Raw genomic sequence first — 21128 nt, 5'->3', positions numbered from 1 at the left:
AGTTTTTAACCCCCCTTGAGGTGTCATGTGACCGATGATGCCATGTATTTAAAACGAGTCGGTGCTTTGGTTTGTTACTCTGATGAAGTTTCACATTTGAATCAAAAGTGCTCTATTAAATTAGTATTTTTATCTAGACTTGGCTGGTACTTTTCTTGGATTGTCGTAGTATCCCTCCTAGCTTGTATTTTTGTTGGTGTGCTCGGATTGCTCGTTTTACACTCCAAGTAGTTACCAGTTTGTTGTTTTGTATTTCATTTGTAGACACTTCTACAGGAGTGTGAGCAAGGGAAAGGATTCCCCACCCCCCCAAGTCTCACATATGAAGCCTGGCTGAGCATGTGGAAGGGGCTCTTAAACTTTGAAAAGCTGTCTGGTTGGTCATATCCTGGGTAGGATATAACCGTGACAGCTTAAGCAACTGTTAACAGTGACCTAAAGATGAACATTAAGTAACTCACTACAGTCCAGATAGAGGTGGCCCTCCAAACTATCCATGAAGAAGCAATTTCATAATCATTCTTGACAGAAAAGAATTTATTCTGGGCTCAAAATCTATCATAGGAGGTTACTAGGCTATTGACCCGGAGACCCTTATATGCCTAGCCAAGAGTTTAGCTCATGTTTACACAAATCAGCACCAGAGTCCCTGTCCAGCAGGGACAGAGGTGGAATCCCAGGAGTGTATTTTCTGTTTCCCATCCAGTTATCCAGGTTGCACTTAAAAAGGGATAATGAGGAACTCTGGTTGACATGGACAGGGAGTCTATTCCACAGATGGGGGAGTCTCTGGGACACAAATCTGTCCCGCCAAGTCGTCCTATAGATATCACAGACCAGGTTGAGGTCAGGAGTACAGGTTGCTTGAGTGGAACTTGACTTGCGGATATGCAGCAGCCCCATCAAGACGGGGTCTGATATTGCTTTGTTTGCCAGACAGAGGTCACCTCTGAGGAGTCTGTATGAAACTGAGTAGAGGGACAGGGCTTTTAGCCTATCTGTACAGGGTAGGTGTTTAAGGCCCTGGATTCGCCTGCCCTGGATTCGCCTGGTGAGGAACCTCTGTGGTCTCTCCAGCTGCTGCATGTGAGTACTCAATAATTGGCCTTGTAAGGCAAGAATACATAGTATAAGGGAAGAATACTTTTTCCCCACCAGCATGAGCCATCATAGCTAAGTGCATACTACTTGCCCAGCTGGAATACGGACTACCCTCTTTAGCTAGTGCATCCAAGAAGAAATACCACATCCCTTCAAGCACTGTCCCACAAATTTGTCACTTCACAACTAACTCCCCTAGGCATGACCACCACTATCATACAATTAAAAAGACCAAATGACTACCAGTTAGAGATGACTTCTTATTCAGTTCCCTCTGCTACATCAGAACATTCACACCCTGCTCTGTTAAACTCATTCCTAGTAACTCCTCCCATGACATTAAAAAACAAGCCCCAGAAGGACCTGCTCTAAAATCTCTTGAAACAAAAAGTACAGTTTTGTACCTACCATAAATGTAGATGTTCGAAGATCCACATTGCTGCAGTCCTAACACTTGGGTAGTCCGCTGTCCCAGTCGGCCCGAATACCAAAGTATAAGGCTGACGTCGGTCAAGGCGCATTTGACTGACATCAGGACGTCAGGGTACAAATGCGCATGACCGACGTCATATCCTCAGTCTTTTCTTGCCCCAGATGTCAGAAGACCCTAAAAAGATAAGGCCAAAACCAAAAAACACCAAACACTCCTGTACCTAATATATGTACAATATATACAAATTTTCAAAAATAGAACCCCACCACACAACCACCCCTAAACACAGAGGGAAGGAGGGGTAAATTGAACTGCAGCAATGTGGATCTTGAACATCTACATTTATGGTAGGTACAAAACTGTACTATGTTCTTCATCTCACATTGCTGCAGTCCTAACACATGGGTAGAATCCCAAAGCAGAGGTAAGGGAGGATGGCTAAACTATAATGAAGCAGGAGCTGCCAAAATGCCCTGCAACACAGCAGTGGCAAAACCAGCCCTGGATTTAGAATAGAGAGGAAGGTGGTAATGCTTGGAGAAAGTATGCACTGAACTCCAAGTAGCTGCCTCCAAAATATCCTTAGTTGCCACCCCTTAGAAATGCTGTTGAAGTGGCAGTAGCCCTCGTGGAATGAGGCCTAATCCCAGCTGGAATCTCCTTGCCATGATGGGAATAACAGAATGCAATGCAAAACCCAATCCACTTAGATATAGTTTGTTTTGACACAGGCTTGCCCTGGGAACTCAAAGCAAAAGAAACAAACAACTGCTGAGACTGCCTAAAATCCTAGTCCTGCTTAAATAATAACGCAACTGCCTGTGTACATCTAAAGTGTGCAAAATCTTTTCCCCTTATTTTGGGGATCTGCATAAAAAGTAGGCAAATGAATAGTTTGGTTTAAAGCCACACTAGAAACCACCTTAGGCATAAATGAAGGATTAGTACGTAATGATACCCTATCCTTATGAAAAATCAAAAGGCACAACCGCCATAAGGGCCTGAAATTCAGAAACCCTTCTTGCAGAAGTAATGGCCAACAAAAAAGCAGTCTTCCATGACAAGTATTTCAATTCAGCAGTAGTCAGAGGCTCAAAAGGTTGTAGAGTAAGTTTCTCCAACACAAAATTGAGGTCCCAAGCAGGAGTAGGAGCTCGGGGTCTTATATTCTTTGCCCTCTAAGAAATTGCTTGAACAAAGGATGAGAAAACAATGGTGGGTCACAATCATAGTGAGCTGAAATTGCTGCAGCATGAATCTTAATGGAAGAGAAAGACAAACCTTTGTCCAATAACTCAGTAAGATATTGAAGAGCCACACTCAAATTAGGCTCAGAAACATCCAAATCCTTTGCTGCACTCCAAAATAAAAATCTCTTCCATTTTTCTGCATACACTTATTAGGTCTACTGGCTTCCATAATCACATTCAAAACTTGTTGAGGAAGTTGAGACCTGCTGTGGTTCAAAACAGAATATGCCAGGCTGTTAGATGAAGAGAGTGAAGCTTGACATTGAGAAGATGACCGTCCCTCTGAGACAAAAGGTGTGGAATTAAAGGTAAAGGCCATGGAGGCTTCCTTACCAGATTCCTCAGTAATGGGTACCAGTGTTGCCGAGGCCAATCTGGAGCTATCAAAATCATCCTTGGCTTGTCTTGTCTGACCTTTAGGAGTACCTTTGGGAGGAGAGGCAGAGGTGGAAAGGCATACACATGAAGATTTTCCCAACTGAACGAAAGAGCATCCACTTTCCAAGCTGTGTGATGAAACCTTTCGTGCAAAACTTTGGCAGCTGGTGGTTTAGTGGAGAAGCGAACAGATCTATGTCTGGAGTTCCCCAGGACACTGTCAATTGCGAAATACATGAAGATCCAGTTTCCACTCGTGGGGATCCATGATTTGCCTGCTTAACACATCTGCTAAGGAGTTCTGTGCTCCTGGCAGAAACCTTGCCTGTAGATTTAGCTGCAAGCTGAGCGCAGTCTCCCACAAAATCATTGCTTGCCTGCATAGAGGATAAGAATGTGTTCCCCTTGCTTGTTGATGTACCACATGACAGTTGTGTTGTCTGTTAGAATCAACACCTGCCCAGGAAGAAGTAACTCCTTGAAAGCCATTAATGCAAACTGGACTGCTAACATCTCCTTCATGTTGATATGTAGATGCTGTAGTCTGGCAGGCCACTTGTCCTGTATCCACTTTCCATTCAGATGAGCTCCCAAGCTATGTCTGAGGCATCTGTCGTTAGAATCTGACTCGCCTCTGGCCGGGTCACAGAGAGTCCCTTGTTTAGGTGACATTCCTGATCCCACCACAAAATTCTTTTTGAATGCAAGGTATTATTGGAATGACAGTGTCCAAATCCTGGCAGTGCTGTGTCCATACATTTTTTAGATACCATTGCAGCTTCCTCATATGCAGTTTGGCATTGGGAAGCACCAGAATACAAGATGCCATGAACCCTAATGCTTGAAGGACTGTCCTTGCAGTCAGCACGGACTGATGAGATAGTTGATGGAAGTAAAGGGATAGACTCTTTTGTTTGTCCAGGGTTAAAAAGGCCATCTGGGCTGCTGTATTCAGTCTCACACCCAGAAAGCACATGTCTTGAGAGGGTACTAGACTGGACTTTATTTCGTTCACAGAATACCCCAGGCATCTTAGCACTGCTATCACATATTCCAGATGCTGAAGAAGCTCGTCCTTTTCTTGAGCCAGAATCAGACAGTCGTCCAAGTAAGGATAGATTTGTATTCCTTTTAGCCTGAAAAAGCTACAACTGGAGCCAGAACTTTTGTGAATACTCTGGGCAGTAGATAAGCCAAAGGGCAATGCAGAGAACTGATAATGTGAATTTCCAGCTCGAAACGCAGATACTTCCTGCAACTGAGTCTGATAGGCACATGAAGGTAAGCCTCCTTGAGATCTAAAGTTACCATCCAGTGATCTTTGCCCAGCAGAGGTAAAAGCTGTTGTAACGTCAACATTTTGAACTTGGGAATGTCCAAATAAGTGTTGAGGATAGACAAATCCAAAATTGGTCTCCACGTGTTCCCCTTTTTGGTACTAGGAACAGGCGAGAATAAAATCCTAGGCCCCTTTCTGGCACAGGAACCGGCTGAATGGCCCCTATCTGGAGCAACAGAGAAATTTGCTTGTGAGCCTCTTTTCTTTGTATAGGAGGAATGTCTGGCATGCCTTTGAAAGGAGGCAAGGTATGGAAATAAAACCTGTAACCGTGGTGAACGATATCCAATACCCATCTGTCTTGGGTAATAACACTCCAATTTTCTTTGAAAAGTGCCAGCCTTCCTCCCAAAGGTGCTGCCAGACGAGAAGGTTCTGGCAGCTGAAAAGGCAAGTCATTGGGTCTGCTTACGAAAGGACTGACCCCTGCCCTCACCAGAAGACTGGGCAGGCGAACTGCCTGTTCTAGGCCTAAAAGAACCTTGAGCTCTGCCCCTACCACGCCTAGATCTACCCCTAGACTGAGAATCATAAGAAGGATAAGTCCACCCCTTAGTAGGCCAATTTCTACTAAACTTTGGAGGCTGAACCTGCAAAAATCTTTAACAGTCTGCATAGACTTAGCCTTGTCCTCCATTTTCTTTAAAACTGCTTCCACAGGCGCACCAAATAACACATCAGATTGTAAAGGAGCATCTAAAATCCTTGTCTTTACATGTTCAGCTAAATTCTGATCCCTCAGCCAGGCGTGCCTGAAGAACAGAACCAGTGGCTGCCATCCTCAAGAGGCCTGTACAGCATCAAAACCACATTGCAAGGAATGCTTACCCACCTGTTCAGAAACATGAACCAAATCCTGCAACTCTTTACACTCAATACCTTCCGCCAGAGCATCCACCTTAGACTTCAATTGTGAAAGGAGATAATTTTGGTATTTCAACATGTGAAACTGGCAATTCAAAGCCCTCATGGCTAAAGTGGAAGAAGTATACACCTTTTTCCCCATCTATCCAAAGCCCTTCCCTCTTTATCAGAAGAAACAGGTTTTTAAACAACAGAAGCCTTAACACCTTTAGGGCCCTGAGAAACAGTTTCTGGGTCTGCCCTAGGACTCTTAAAAAGATACTTATGAGCTTCAGGCACCCTATAATACCTGTCCGGTTTAACTGGGGCAGGAGGCAAAGAATCAGGGTTCAGGGAAGCCTCTGCAAAAACATCCTCTACCACATCCAGAACAGGAGGTATAGCTAAAGGCCTATGCTGGGGTAGAAACAAAAAGTCCCTAAGCCTTTTCCTAGAATCAGAGAAAACTTGACCTTCCCATTTAAAATGCTCCCTCATGGTATGAAGAGTCTCTGAAAAAGAAAAATCCTCAGGAGGAGAAGCCAAAGGTGTAGAGTCATCTACATCAGAATCAGAATAAGGAGGATACTCCTGCAAGTCTTCAGCCGAAGACTCAGAAGCCTCCGAACACTGCTCAAAACTCTCAAGCTCAGGTTCCACCCTAGGCCTCTTATCAGGGGGGGGTAAAGAACCTCTAATCATAGTAATCAAATCTTCTGCCATTTTAAGCATATGTTTCTTAGGCAGAGACCCTGAAGAAGGGAGACCCCCACTGAAGTTAACCCTGGCCGGCCTCTAGAAGGAGCCTTGGAAACAGAAGGGGAGGGCCTAACCACCTTAGAAAGGGAGGGGAGAACAGCTACCTGAGAAGCACCTTCAGCCTGGCCTACCTCCTGAGAGGACACATCTTGTAACAGTCAAGCCACACCGTGAGAATCCAGAGGAGCTTCTGGTAGAACCACCGGCTCCACTGAGCCTCTAAAGAACCGGCGTCCGGGACAGACGGTTCTTCCACCCTAGGCTTTGCTGCTTTGTCTTGCGCTTTTAGCTAAGCGGCGCCGGAGCATCCGACGGCATGTTGTAATTACAACGCTTCCCAAAACTAACCTGGCACAATCTAATCTTCTCTTAATAGTGCGTTTGTTAAATCTAGCACAAGAGCGACAGCCAACAACGTCGTGCTCAGGCCCTAAGCAAGGTGTACACAATGTATGGTAATCTCTATGAGGTATCTGTTTCCCACAAGAAATACAGTTATTCACTTTTTCTGACATCCGGTTAAATACTGAGGCAAGAAAAACCAAAATATTCCCAACGGGTACTTAGCCAACTTTGATTCGGTCTGAAACTCCGACTTCAGAAAATTTCAGAACGCCAACCTGCACTCGCAATACTGCTTCTGCATCGGACCATGCGGCAAAAAAGACTGAGGATATGACGTCGGTCATGCGCATTTGTACCCTGACGTCCTGATGTCAGTCAAATGCGCCTTGACCGACGTCAGCCTTATACTTTGGTATTTGGGCCGACTGGGACAGCGGACTACCCAAGTGTTAGGACTGCAGCAATGTGAGATGAAGAACATCTTCACTATACCAACTACAGTTCCTCTCCTGTAGAACCCCCAACCCCGAATTCAAGCAAGAGCTCCCTTCCAACTTAAAGACTCCAAATTCAAGGTCTACCAGGTTAACCAGAGCCAATGTAAATGTGTTACCTCAGGCCATGTCACTTAACTCTACCTAAACACCCCACTAGCTTCTTTACATGTCAACTTTGTTCTCTATACACAGTCTGGTCCAAAAGCCAGTTAATATGCAGGTAGACAATTTACTCTCAGGATGCTCCATTGTATATAGACCAACATCTCTTTTTCACATACCACATTTATTTTTACTGTGTATGTACAGTGCATACACCTTGTCTGCATTCTTATCTGCATCCAGATATCAAGCAGTCCATTAATCTACCCCTGTGCTTCGTAATCGGATTTCATTTATCTCAATGCAACCCACACTGGGTCTGAAACTGATCAGTTTTGATCGCTACTGTTCACACCAGTTAAACAAGCAAAAACATAAATGAATGTCTGGTCTACAGTTCAAGCTACTTCCTGGCTCCAAACTACATTAAGCAGGCCTGGATCTCTGCTCCTCTACAGCTATGTCTAAGCAACATTTGATAATACCTTTGCAAACAACCTCGTGTACCGCACTTCCTAAGAAGCTGCAAGTTAATGAGATTGTTTTTACAAAAAGCAAAGACCTGACCATTTTAAAAGTGAACACACAAATTATCTTGGACAGATTACAGGATGATACATTAGAACACATGGCCCTTAGTAACAGCAAAAGAAAATATAAAGATTGTTAGACCCAGCACTCAAGAAAAGGACACATGACTTTATAAAAACACTAACAAAGGAAAACATACAAAGACAAAACATGACAAGAATACTGCAGAAACATGACCAGGGACAGAAAGCCAAAAACAAAGAGGAGATTAGAAGGAAAAATACTGAAGACTTATAGAAAGCATTCTTACAGCTAGTTCCTGTCTGATGTGCTCAATTGTTGCTTCCAGAGCTCGTGTGCCTTTAGTTGCCTCATCTTCTACTGCCTTTACAGTCTTCAGGAGAGAAGTCACATTGGTAACCATAACCTAAAAAAAAAAAAAGCACAAAAAAGATAAATTAAGCAGTGATCAGTTGATTTATTTCTTATAGCATTTGCACCACTTACTTAATTTACATTATACAATGAAAACCAAGACACAGTATAGTTATGTGAATCCACTCACTGTAACAATACATTTACATAGGATCACTGCTGCTGTATGACTCACTACCCACATGGATCACATACAGACAGAAGTCAGCCCTTCTGGCCTGACTTCCACAGACTTTCTCTCCTTGCCCAATCTGTTGGCTCAAATTACGTCTGAAAAGTAGAACAGTCTGCATCATTTTCTTTCTTTCCTTCTAAAAGAAAAATAAAATGATGTGGCCTCAGTTTAAAAAATGCAAGTGGAACAAAAAAAAAGAATAGAAAAGGTATAGTTGAAGGAGACATCACCTTCCTCTAAAAGGGTCTGCAATCTTCTAGGTCTAGAAAAATGGGGAACCCACAGGTCACCTTCTCACATTCATCTCCAACAGACACTGTGGGGAAAAAAAACAATGACCTAATTTAGGTGGAGGACAAGAGGGGAGATTGACTGGAAGAATCACTGCTGCAGCACAAACATCTATCATTGTGGGGAACTTAGGAAGTTCAATATAATGCTCAATTCTGCAGCCTTGGGAAAACAGGTATCTAAATGGCATGGTAGTGGTTGGTGCCTAAAGCATTCCCTACAAAACTGCTTTGATCACACCTGCCTTGCTCATGGACAGGCATCCAGCTTGCACACCTGGAAAAACTGTGCCAGTAGTCCAGATGGGCTGCTTTACAAACACTCTGGGGTGAAATATTTCTGAAGTCTACTGTTGTACCTTCTTGCCATAATATAGTGGGCTCTCACAGCCCCCTCAGGGGTTTTCCAGTGTTCTCATAACAAAAGATGATGCGATGCAACTGCATGGCCACCTGGACTTCAGTTGCTTGGACACAGATCTACCTCGTTTGCCAAGCATAATAAATGGCTGAAGTCCTCTCTCCTTCATATATAACATTTAAGCTGAATGAGCACATCCAGCAAATATACGTATTCTCCACTGTTCAGGGTATTAGAAAAGAAGACAAGTAACTGTATTATAGCCTGATTCGGTGCCAATTTTGATATCACTTTGGCATGTAAGGAGGAACAGGTCTACAACTCATGCACACTTTGAAGTACAATGCAGGGTTATTCGCACATAAGGGATTGAAGTAATAGACAGAAACTATAATTTTCCAAGATATTAACTTGAGTACTACTGGTGCAGTGGACTTGAAAGAAGCTATGGTTAGTTTTCCCACCACAAGTTAAGATTCCCATAGGAGGACAGGCTTCCCTACAAGCTTGAGATGCAAGACTTCTTTCAAGAATTGTTTCAGTACAGAGTGGCTAAACAAAGGAGAGGAGTCTAAGGGAAAGAAGGCTGCAGTAACAAACACGTACTTTGCAAGAGGCAAACAGTAGTAGACTGCAAGATATTCTGCTTAGCAGCACTGAAATGAATGATGGTTCTGTATAGCTGCACAAAAACATTTTTCCATTTGGAAAAAAAAAAAAGATTTTTGGTGTTACGCTTTGCGGTATCTTACATGATGTACAATTTCTCGGTTGAGAAGACTATGTTCATCTTTATCAGTGACCCATTTTCATGCATATGAAGAGTGCAGAAAACACAATGGATAAGAAATTATAGTTGTGCAAGAACTTAATGCCATCACAGACATTCAAAGTACATTCAGTGTTGCAGTAGTGATAATACTTGGGATTCCTGCCCCAGAAGGCACGACTTCCAGAGCTTTTCATTTTTCCCTCTCTGTCTGACAGATGTCCTGCAACCTGAACATCAGGATACCTACAGTACTAGACAGACGCCTGCCTGCATTTACCTTTAGAGTTATTTCCTGTCCATGAAGTAACAGGGGTCTGGGCAGAAACAACAGCACCAGTCATCAAGGTGGCAGCAAAGAACATACCTGAATTATAATTAAAGTTCCTACATAGCTGTATTTCTTCATTATTGTTCACTGTTAGGGTAGTGATAAGTGTTTAGGAAATTCTCAATGCTTACTTACTCTAGCGATGATGGCTCTATGAAGGAAGGGATAGGTTTGTAATGGGCATTGCAGCATGACAGTAGCAAAACCTGCCCTGGCTCTGGAGGTAATGCCCAAGTTACAGTATTTGGAAAAGGTGTGGACAGATGATCCTCCCAAGAAAGGATGTGGTTGCTTTTGCTCTAGAAAGATATGTCCTGACATACACTGGTGCAGCTTTTTTTTTTTTTTTTTTTTTTTTTCATGGAAGGGTAGCTAAACAGGAGATATTCTGTTTTGAGACAAGTCTGCCCTCCCTACTCTTTGCAAAGGTTATGAACAGCTTGTCTATTTCTCTCACTTTGGTCTTTTCTAGGTCTCAGCTGCCTAGCACATCCAAAGTATACAGCATCTTTTCCCCTTGCTCTGCAGGGTGGGGGTGAAACACTGGGTAGCTGATGGCTTGATTTGAGAGAAACTTTGGTCACCACTTTAGTCATAAAGGTTGGAATGGTTTACAGCTGTAACACTGCCCTTGTGAAAGATAAAGGGCTGTTTGCTCACAAAAGTCTGCAACTGAAATTCTCCGTTCAGATGTTATTATCACTAGGAAGACAGTTTTCTATGTCAAGAATATATGTTCTAGTTGCTTGCCAAATGGTGGTAGTGTCAAGTTTTTCAATATATAAGCTCAAGTCCCATGGAGGAGAAACTTCTCGGGTGGTCTCAAATCGAGAACCCCTTGTAGGATTTGCTTTGCTGACAAAAGGAGTAAGGAGGCAGTCCCAGAGCATATATGTACAGAAAGCGGAAGCAAGTACTTACACTGAAGCATGCAATAAAGCTGGACTTACAAAGGTCTGGACAGGTATCTGAAAACCATGGACAATGCAAACTAGTTTGGGTTCAGGGCCTCTTTATGGCATTAAAGGGAGGGTTCACCATCCATCCATTCAAGAGGCTTTGCTGTTCTGTCCAAATGATGTGCCAGGACATTTCAGATCAGACTCCTGGGCCACATGCCAAGCTTCCATGGCCAGCCACCACAAAAAAGAGTGGGTTCCCCTTGCTTGTTGATGAAAATGACTGCTGGATTGTCTGAGAGGATATGCACAGTCCCTGGTTAACATATCTGTGTGAATGCTTTTATAGCTAAAATTACAGCCATCACCTCTTTCATACTGATGTGCACTTTCCTCCAATTTCTGCTGTAGTTTCCTTATATTTTTAGTTTCCCTGAGTGGGTCCGTCCAATTACATTTTTAGTTTCCCTGAGTGGGCCATCCAAGTTACAGTGTAGGAACTGTATGTGCCAGAGTGTCTCAGCCTGGCTTGAAAGGACCCCCAAACTGAGATTCACCTGTTGAATCCAGTGTAAGAGCTTTTTTTTGTCCACACAATGCAGGATAGAGGTAGGACACTGCAGTACCACCAATGCAGTTTTCTCAAGTAAAGTTACATTATGAGGCATTCATAAAATTCATAGTAGTTACTTAGCATGTAGCCCAGGGGACCATTAAGGAGCTTTCTCAGACTCTCAATTGCTCAAGGATATACTGTACGCACATGAAGGTGGAAATACTCAAAACCACTGCACAGGAAGCATCTCTAACAACTGAGAGGTTTAGTCCTTTGTTTCAACTGTCAGACAAATTATACCATCCCAGATGGGACTCAAACTCACAATCCCAAGTTTTGGAGGCCGATGTCTTTATCTATTAGGCCATTTCTGGCCATAATCTGATTCCGCTCTAGTATGAAACTTAAACATATGGTTAGAAACAGAACCCATTCCTAGGGAAGGAAAAACACAGATTAGACTGACAACACAAATCATTATTGTAAATACAACTGTCATATCAGCTGTTGTCTCCATCTGGCTTCAACATGTGGGACAAGTCCCCAGTCATGTAAAACCCTAGGGAAGATATATGGAATGATATTCTACAGCATGGTTGAGCCAAAAGAAGCCCTGGACCTAGACTAAATGTCCAACTTGTAGTGAGAAACAAAGGTATGAGGGCCCACCCAAGTCACTGCTGCACACGTCATCTAAGGAAGCCCTAGAGGAAAAGTCCATAGTAGTAGTCATGGCTTTAGTGAAGTGATCTTTAGGTTTACCATGCAAAGTCTTACTTCGCACAGTATAAGCAAAGGAAATGACAGTCTGACAGCCACTGAGATAACATAACCATAGACACAGGCCTACCAAATCTAGATTTTGAAAAGGAAACACAAAATATCAGCTGTCTATGCACATCCAAACAATGCAGCAAGCAACTGTCCTTGTTCAAAAAATAGGAAAAGTACAGGCAGAAAGAACCATTCAAACTACTCTCTGTGGTCACCTTAGGAAGAGAAGAAGGGATTGTGCAAAGACAGACCCTATCTTTGCGGAATACAAGTATGGAAGAATAACAACTGGAGCTTGCAACTCAAACTCCTGCCCAAGGTAACAGCCACCAGGAACAAAGTCTTCCAAGACAACAAAACTTTAGGTCTGACATAATAGAAGGCTCAAAAGGAGGACCTGCAAGGACTTGCAACATGAACAGTAAATCCCAGTGAGGGACAGGGTCCTGAATGGGAGGGTATGAAAGAAATGTGCCCTTGAGAAATGCTTTGGAAATTTTCAGAGCAGCCAAGGGAACACTGTCCCTGCCAATATGATAAATAGATATGGCCGCCAGTTATATTTTAATCTTGGAAAAGCTACAGCCCAAACTAAACTCGGCAAGAAAATCCAAACCTGACCAAGAGAGGGGGAAAAGGATCCAATTCTCAGTAGTCCACCTACACAGCAAAGCACTTCCATTTACCTGTGTATACTTTCTTAGTACACAACTTCTGGGAAGAGGACAAGATATGTACAATGTTGTCTATTAGCTTGGGATTTCTGCCATTAAGATATGCACAACGTTTGTTGTCTATTAGCTTGGGATTTCTTCCATTAATGGAACTGGAAAAATTCATGCAGTTAACTTGAAGGACTGACAGCTAGGTGGGTCTAGACCTGCTAGATGAGAAATAAGACACTGAGTGGGATCCGAAATTCAAGGAGAGTATCTAAGAGGAGGCCACAGAAAGTGGAACCACACCTGACAAGACCCGAAACAGCTCGGAGGATCACTGTTGCTCTGCAAAGGGCTACCTTCTGAAGAAACTGGATCATCAGGGGAACTGGAGGATATGCAAACAAGAAGCTTGGATGCCAAACATACACAGCAGCATCGCTGGGTGACTGCTCCTGAGGATGGACTAAGGCATAACAGCTGTTGCATTTGGGGTTGGAAGGGGGGGGGGGGTCACAACGGTTGCAACATGGAGTGTCTCAGCACTCCATGCTGCAACATGGAGTGCCCTGGCACTGAAAAATCTAAGCTGCTACCCTCAGATTCAGAGACCACTCATGAGGAAAAAGAAGATTCCTGCTCAAACTATCTGCCAGAATGTTGGACGTCCCTGGGAAGTGCGATGCAATCAAACTACGGAGACGAGTTTGCCCACTGCCAAACTCTCATGGTTTCTCAACTAGAAAATAAGACTGTATTCCCAGTTTGTTCAGGTATCACACAGGCATATTGCCTGTCTGGACTAAAATCATACTACTTGGGAGGACATCCTGAAAGGCCTGCAATGCTAGGACATCCTCGTCTCCACATCACTGATGTGAAAACTGACCTCCGCAGAAGATCAGAACTCGAACCGTCACCACTTTGAAATGCCCCCCACTCAAGCAGTGAGGTGCCCATGGTGACCGTGGCCGAAGATGGGGGAGAAACTAACAGTCTCCCGTTGGTCACAAAGGATGACTATCCACCACGGAATCTAACTGTGACAAACCTTTGTCATCCTGAAGGGAATATCCACTGGATGAGTTAAATAGGACCACTGCATTGTAAGTGCACATTGCAGAGCCCTCATGTAGGATCTCGCTGAGGGGACCAACTCTATGGAAGTTGCCACATGGCCCAAGAGTTTCAAAAGAGCATGCACTGGTGGTTTTGCATTAACAATCACAGATATGTCTGGGATTGAAGGCCGATTATGCTGGAGATTAGCAATTTGGGAGACCGCATCAAAGTGGCTACCTATGAATTCCCATGGCTGGACAGGTTGCAGACTTGACATTTGATAACTGATAACTATCCCCAAATGGCCACCTAACTGGAGTAAGAGATTTCTGGCTGTGATAATAGACACTCTCATGGGGGCAGTGAGAAGCCAATCATTCAGGAGTATAATCCCTGCAGCCAAAGCCAGGCTGCCACCACTGCCAAGCACTTGGTGAACACTCACAGGGTGGTGATGGGACTGAATGGCAGGGCTCTGATCAGATGACTGGCCCCTAGCTAGAAGCACAGGAAACTCCTGAAGCATCTCTCTATCTTGATAAGATTATAGAAATCTCTGACATCTACTGAGTGCATCAAATCGCCCTTCCTCCACAGAGGTAGGATGGCCTGCATCATGACCATCTGGAATTTGGTCTGTTTTACACTCATAAGTAAGAGCATTGCCTCCAGAAAACAGGTTATAACCTCCCTGTACACTTCCCTCATCAGGCCAATAATTGAGTACAATGCCCCTTTTGATATTACCTTCCCAAGCACCTGCAGCAATTGCAGAGACCACAAAGGTTCCTCACAAAAAAAATTCAAGGTCTTCAGCATTTGTCCTAAGAGGACAGTCTGAAATCACGGTCACTTTATTCTGTTTTACACAGACTGCTCAGAGGCGATCTCTGCCTTGCATATAAGGCAATCTTTGACCCTGCTTTATTGGAAATGCTGCATATCTGTAAGTCAAATAGTACACGGGTCGCTTGCTCTAATGGCCTTAACCTGGTATGTGACATTAAGAGAACCTGCTGGAAGGACAGATTTGTCTTACAGAAGTTAACCATACCTTTGGAACAGATTTCCGCTTCATATCAAGTAGAGCACCTAATTATCCCTCTTCAAACACAATCTGGACGACTGGATGGGTAAACTAAATTCACCCCAGAGGTTCCACCTGTATCCGTCTTGGACAGGTGTGACACGTGCTGACTGTGGAAATAAGGGTAAAACTTGGCTAGGCTTGTAAGGCCCCTAGATCATTAGCCTAGTAACTTCCTCTCATCCTATGAAGAGATTTAATTTGCTTACATCCAAAATTGGTCTGAGGTCCTTAGCACCAAAAAGAACCTTGAACCCTGGATCCTTGATGGTCTGGGCGGGACCTCTTGGGAGACTCGACTTGCCAGTAGCTTCTGAATCTCTACCACTGCTTGCCATCACTGATGGGTTGGAATGTCCGGGAGATGTTTGTTGAGTGAAACTTGGCATTTATAAAAATGGGATGGTACAGCCTCTGGATATATCTCTTAATACCAAAGTGTCCAAAGTTGATGGCCTCTCAAGCTTCTGGGTAGAGCCAAGCAACCCCTAACTGCCTACAAAGCAGGACAGTCAGGCAAACCCTCAGGATATCTGGAAGGGCCCTCTGGAGAAAACTCAAAGCCCTGATTCCACAGCCCTGCCCATCCCCAAGAGCAGTATCCATTATGGTCAAAGAAGCACCCCTAGAAGGCTGCTGCAATTTCCTAAAGAAAAGATATTTGCCCCACTTCTGATTCCTTGAAAAGGTTTGCTGAGGGGTACCAAAATGCACTCTGATGGTAACAGCATCATCCCATCTTGCTCGATCCTAGTAAATGTGTCTTTTAATCTTCGGCCCAAATAAGGAGCAGCCATTGAATAGGGTGTTAATAAAAGACTCCTTGAAGCAGTCCATGAAACTGCACAACCAACATCAAGACCAGAGCCAAGCTGTTGACAGCAGAGACACCCCAATCGGGAGGGATGACCCTGAAGCTGGGGTAGTCGAACCTGGTGTGGAGACACCTCCCTTGACAACAGCTATGAGGGCACTCAGCTCTCATGCAGCCAGAGTCCAGGAAACCAAGGTGGTGGTCCTAGCCAAACAAGGCCATGGATCTGACCCCAAAGGTAGAAACACTGTCAGGTCCAAAGATCTCGGCTCCAAAGGGCCCATGGGAGAAAACCAGGGTGATTGATGGTATTCCGGGGAGGGAACCCAAGTATGAAGGAATAAGGCCCAATTGCATCCGAGCTTGCAAGAAGGACCTCATCAGCTGCTCCTGATTCAAAGCTTTAATACTGCCCACTGAACATGACCACCAAGCAGATTAAGCCATTGACGTGGGCTTTGAGGTTCATTTGAGCAGGGGGGCAGCCTCCAAGCAATAAATGGACTTATAAGCATCCTGCGAAGGGAGCTTGTGCCCACAAGCAAAACATTTTTTGAAACCTTTGTCCATTACACCAACTCTAATGAAAAACAGACTAGACCTATACTAACCCACTACACACTATCAAGAAAAAAATACTATCCTATATAAACTTATAAGGAAAAGGAGCAACAAGACAAACAGAATATAAGGCAGGAAAAGCCCACCGCTACCTAAACAGACATTAATATCTATAAACCTAGCTAATACTATAACTAAACTAACCTACTGCACTCTAAGGGGTAGGGGACAGCAAGGACAATAAACAACAAGACAAAAGGATACACCCAAAGGTAGACTTCACAGACTGAGCAGCTAGCTGGAATGGTAGCAAACTTTATCAGAGGTATCCTCTAGACAGCAGGGGATTGTGGGTAAGCAGGTGGAACCCAGAGAGTTGAAATCTCATGGATTTGGCTGGCAGCGGATCTGATAACCCACAGGTTGAAGCCAGACAGAAAAGACAACATTGGATCTTTGGGTTCCAGCCTCCATTCACTGAAGATGGAAGATGATCTGCTTAGTTCTGTCCACTGCAGACTACAGGTCTGGCAGGATGCAAGAAGCCAGGAGATGAAGGCCAACTAGGAGGCTACATACCAGGCTATCACTTCTGGACTGCAAAGCTAGTATGAATGAGAGGCTACTGCTTGTTCATATACCACTTTACTGTGGTGTTGTCTTTACCTGCCCTCAGTGTACTTGGATGCCAGTACATTCTGAATGCTTTCAAAGACAGAATCAAAGCACACTTTTAAAGTACATCTTTTCACCACAAACAGCACTATACTCCTTGTATTTTCATGTGAGCCACAAATCTCCCAAACCAGGTCTGAAGCATGTATGGTCACAGTGTACTGTCTGGAGTCACAGCGGGGATGCCATTTTGCACATCTACTGCAACAACCAACAAAATACCTTCTCGATACAGAGCATCAATAGTAAAGCTTTGTCCAAGAGCTGACAGTACTGCTCACACAGATGTCTGAGATATCACTACACCTATTCGTATGCAACATTGTCTGCTCCCTGCTGAGCTGAGAACACTTCGCTATGAACAACTGAGCCTGGATTACCACTTGAATAGGGCACACAGAAGACCTACGTTTCTAGCCCTAGCTTTGAAGAAAGCACTCTGCCTCAATGTAGTTGAGTCTTGCCTGCCCCTCACACGTAGAAAATGAATGTAATCTATATAGCCCAAGCTGACAGGCACTTCCTCCAATCAGTGGTCTACATCATTTTACTTACTAATGCATTTAACTGAGATAAAGCACTGATCCACATGGACCATATACAGACCCAGCACAGAGTCATTTCAGGGAATATGCTAAGAAAGAGTATTCTCTTATTCCTAACCCTCCCCTCAGCTCCCTCTTTGGACATGGATACTGTATCAACTTGGGGAATACAATGCAATACCCTTGACATATGTATGCTTCCACTCACGTACTCCCAAGAGGGCTCACCACCAGCTTGCAAAACAAGGTCTACACCCCTAAACAATGACATCTGAGCAATCCTCAGTATGCACAAAAAGCACTGGCCACCTGGGAACAATCCCCCCACAAGAAAGGGCAATCCAGCAACTACCACTCACCCCCATCCTACTCCTAACTATTCAAGCATTTCTTTGCCAGGTAGGCCTCCCAACTTTGTAGGGAATTAACCTTAGAGTAAAATTCCTAGAGCAGGGGAGTGAGGATCATATGAAGACCTTTTAAACATCATCTAGCAGCAAAAGCCAATCCCAATGCCTGGCACAGAGAAGTGTCATGCAATGACATCAGCACATTCATCATGCTACCCTGGAACTACAAGGCCTCTGGTCTTCACCAGTGGTCATAGACACAGTGGCTCTACCAGAAAAGGGCAGATGGCTATTGGCTACTTCATCCTATTCTCTCCCAAGCAAGTCTAATCAACAGTCCAGCTCATTCTTGATCTTGGGGGGTTGCCAGGTGCCCAGATAGACACCCTGCTTCTGTCTCATCAGGTCAGCATCTTTGGAAATTTGTTGTTCTAATTTCATAGCTTATTACTGCATTTGGGCTTAAATGACCATTTAAAATGTAAATTCCAGACTGGCTTAGACCAAAGGTCTTATCCAAGTGTCTAGTGATTTTCTGAGCTGAGATGAATTATTAACTTGTTTAATTCCCAATGGCAATTTATTCCATAACTTGGCTGTCAAGTTCAGTCTGTGTGATCTGTATACCTTTGGTAACTTTCATAGGCTGGAGTAATTACATATACTAGTCTTAGCTTTTCATCATGGAGGGCACTGTAAACTAAACAACTTGCATCTCAACCAGCAGCAATTTACTGAATATAGTCAGACATGCTCAAGTCAGCATGAATAGGTTAAGTATTTACAACTGACTAAACCTAGTAAATCTTCTTTGAGCACAGCTATCTAAACGCCAAAATATCACAATTACATGTACAATACAGAATTACAATAGAGAACAGAATTATAATAAAGATGAATTTTTGTTGTTGTTGTAAGGATAAAGCCCTGCAATACCCAATGTTTTAACTAACGGAATCAGCAGTTATCTTAAACCTAAAGTTCTGTATTATTCCAATTCTTATATCCTTATATTCCAGGGCCTTCTTTAACTTATGTTACCCATAAAAATAAGTGGGTCAGTTTTATACGGCCCAAAGAACATTATACCACTCTCATCATAATTAATAGATAATCCTCCATCATCAAACGAAATTCACAAATTTCTGGTGAAGAAAAGACGCAAGTTTTTCCAAAATGGTCCGGTACCTTGCTTTCCTTATCCTTAGGGAGAGTACTGAGCTGTTACCGATTTAGATCCACATGTAGCATCAAGAGTAGCCCCAGAGAACAGCAAATGGTTTCTTCCAAAACTACATACTGGTGCCCTATCATTAACACCTATCCATTTTTAGGAGTGGAAGTCAGGCAGAACAGTTCTAAGAATGCAATATCTAAGGCCTCTTCAAGTGCTCAGAATGCAGGGGAATAGCAGATAGCCCAGTACGTTCTACATATCTTTTGCGGAACTCCAGGAGCTCCTCCAATCCTACCTACATGTATAAACATAGCCTCATTGGATTTAGTGTTTTCTTGAAGGAGGGGAACACAAGAAGAAGTTATGTACCTACCATAACGTTCCATGTTAGTTGTCTTCTTCTCGCCTTCTTTCTTGCTGGTTGGGTTCGGAGCCGACCCTCGGCTCCGACTCGGCCATTTTCTAAAGCTCGAGAGCTACTTACTGGCTCGAGGCCTCCCTATATCCCACAATGCCTGGCACTAGACCCCAGATCTCGTTTGGAAGACCTAACACCAAAATAATACAAGAGGACAACTGTCTCAAAAGCAAGACTTCAGCTAGAGGGCTGAAGAAAAAGGTAGAGGACATAAAACGGTAAAGACTCAGCCAGTGACAAGACTCATAGGAGGACTCTACTCGGGTCCATCTAGGCTAGGGGGATGGAGGGTGGGACGCAAGAAAGAAGGCGAGAAGAAGACAACTAACATGGAACGTTATGGTAGGTACATAACTTCTTAATGTTAAGTTGTCTCTCTCGCCTTCATTCTTGCTGGTTGGGACAGCGTCCCTAGCACCTTAGTCCTGGGTGGCTCATCGGAACAGACTCTTGAGCACAGTGGAACCAAAATCAGCTCTACTCCTAGAGGCCACATCCAATTTATAATGTGAAATGAAGGTATGAGGGGTGGCCCATGTGGCCGCCGCACAAATGGCTTCCATTGGTAGTCTTGCTTGAAAGGCTACCGACGTAACTAAAGCCCTAGTAGGATGGCCTTTAGGTTTAGCAGGGAGTTCTTTATTCCTCAACTGATAAATAAGGGTAATAACAGAGGACAACCACCTGGACAAGGTTACCTTAGACACTGGCCGACCCTGCTTACCCTCCGCATAGGACAGGGAGAGTTGGTCTGATTTCCTTATTTGCTCAGTCCTATGCAAATAGAAACGTAATTGCCTATGAACGTCCAACTGGTGTAACTTGTGTTCAGCTTTGTTGGAATAATTTGGAAAAAAGACTGGCAGATAGATGGATTGATTCAAATTGTTCTTGGTGGGAACCTTAGGAAGGAACGAAGGATTAGTCCTGAGTGAAACTCTATCCTTATGGAAAACTAGATAAGGAGGACGAACACAAAGGGCTTGAAGTTCAGAAACTCTCCTCGCTGAAGTAATTGCCACCAAAAAGAGTGTTTTCCAAGTAAGCAATTTCAAGGAACAGGAAGCTGCCAGTTCAAAGGGAGGCAGTATCAAGGAAGCTAGGATCAAATTTAAGTCCCACGGAGGTGGGGGATCTCTCACTGGAGGCCTGAGCAAGATTGTTCCTTTCAGAAAGGCTTTGCAAAGATTATGGGACATGATGCTGGTTTCTGACAGGCCCGTATGGAAATTAGAGACTGGCGCTAATTGAACTCTAATGGTGGCCGACAGGGAGCCCGCTTGAAAAAGTTCTGCTAAGAAATCCAGAACGTTATGGACAGGGGCTGTGAAGGGATCTATATTTCTAGCCTCTGCCCAGAAAGAGAAACGTTTCCACTTACTAGCATAAGTCTTCCTGGTTGTAGGTTTGTGCGAAGAAAGGATAATCTCACGCACTGAATTGGAAATACTGGGAAGCCTGGCTAAGGCTGGAAGTGGAGCAACCAAGCAGTGAGGTTGAGAGACTGAAGAGACTGATGCAGCCCCCCCGACTGATGGATCAGGAGGTCCGGAACTGGGTCCAGATTCCGAGGCTGCTCTAGAAGGTGACTATGCAGGAATGGGAACCAAAT

The 21128-nt window shown here is 43.9% G+C and overlaps 1 protein-coding gene across 1 annotated transcript in view; it reads right to left on the bottom strand.

The window, feature by feature from the left end:
* The window catches only part of TLN1 (talin 1), a 3443760-nt gene that overhangs the window by 279876 nt on the left and 3142756 nt on the right, over window positions 1-21128 (bottom strand). Inside the window, exon 52 of the mRNA XM_044078439.1 lies at window positions 7889-8005. Within this exon, the coding sequence (XP_043934374.1) occupies window positions 7889-8005 (117 nt within the window). The remainder of the gene's footprint in view (window positions 1-7888; window positions 8006-21128) is intronic.

This window comes from Protopterus annectens, chromosome 1.part1, assembly GCF_019279795.1.
Source record: "Protopterus annectens isolate FY-2018-M chromosome 1.part1, PAN1.0, whole genome shotgun sequence".
NCBI lineage: Eukaryota > Metazoa > Chordata > Ceratodontiformes > Protopteridae > Protopterus > Protopterus annectens.
This window is presented reverse-complemented; position numbering and strand designations above follow the sequence as displayed.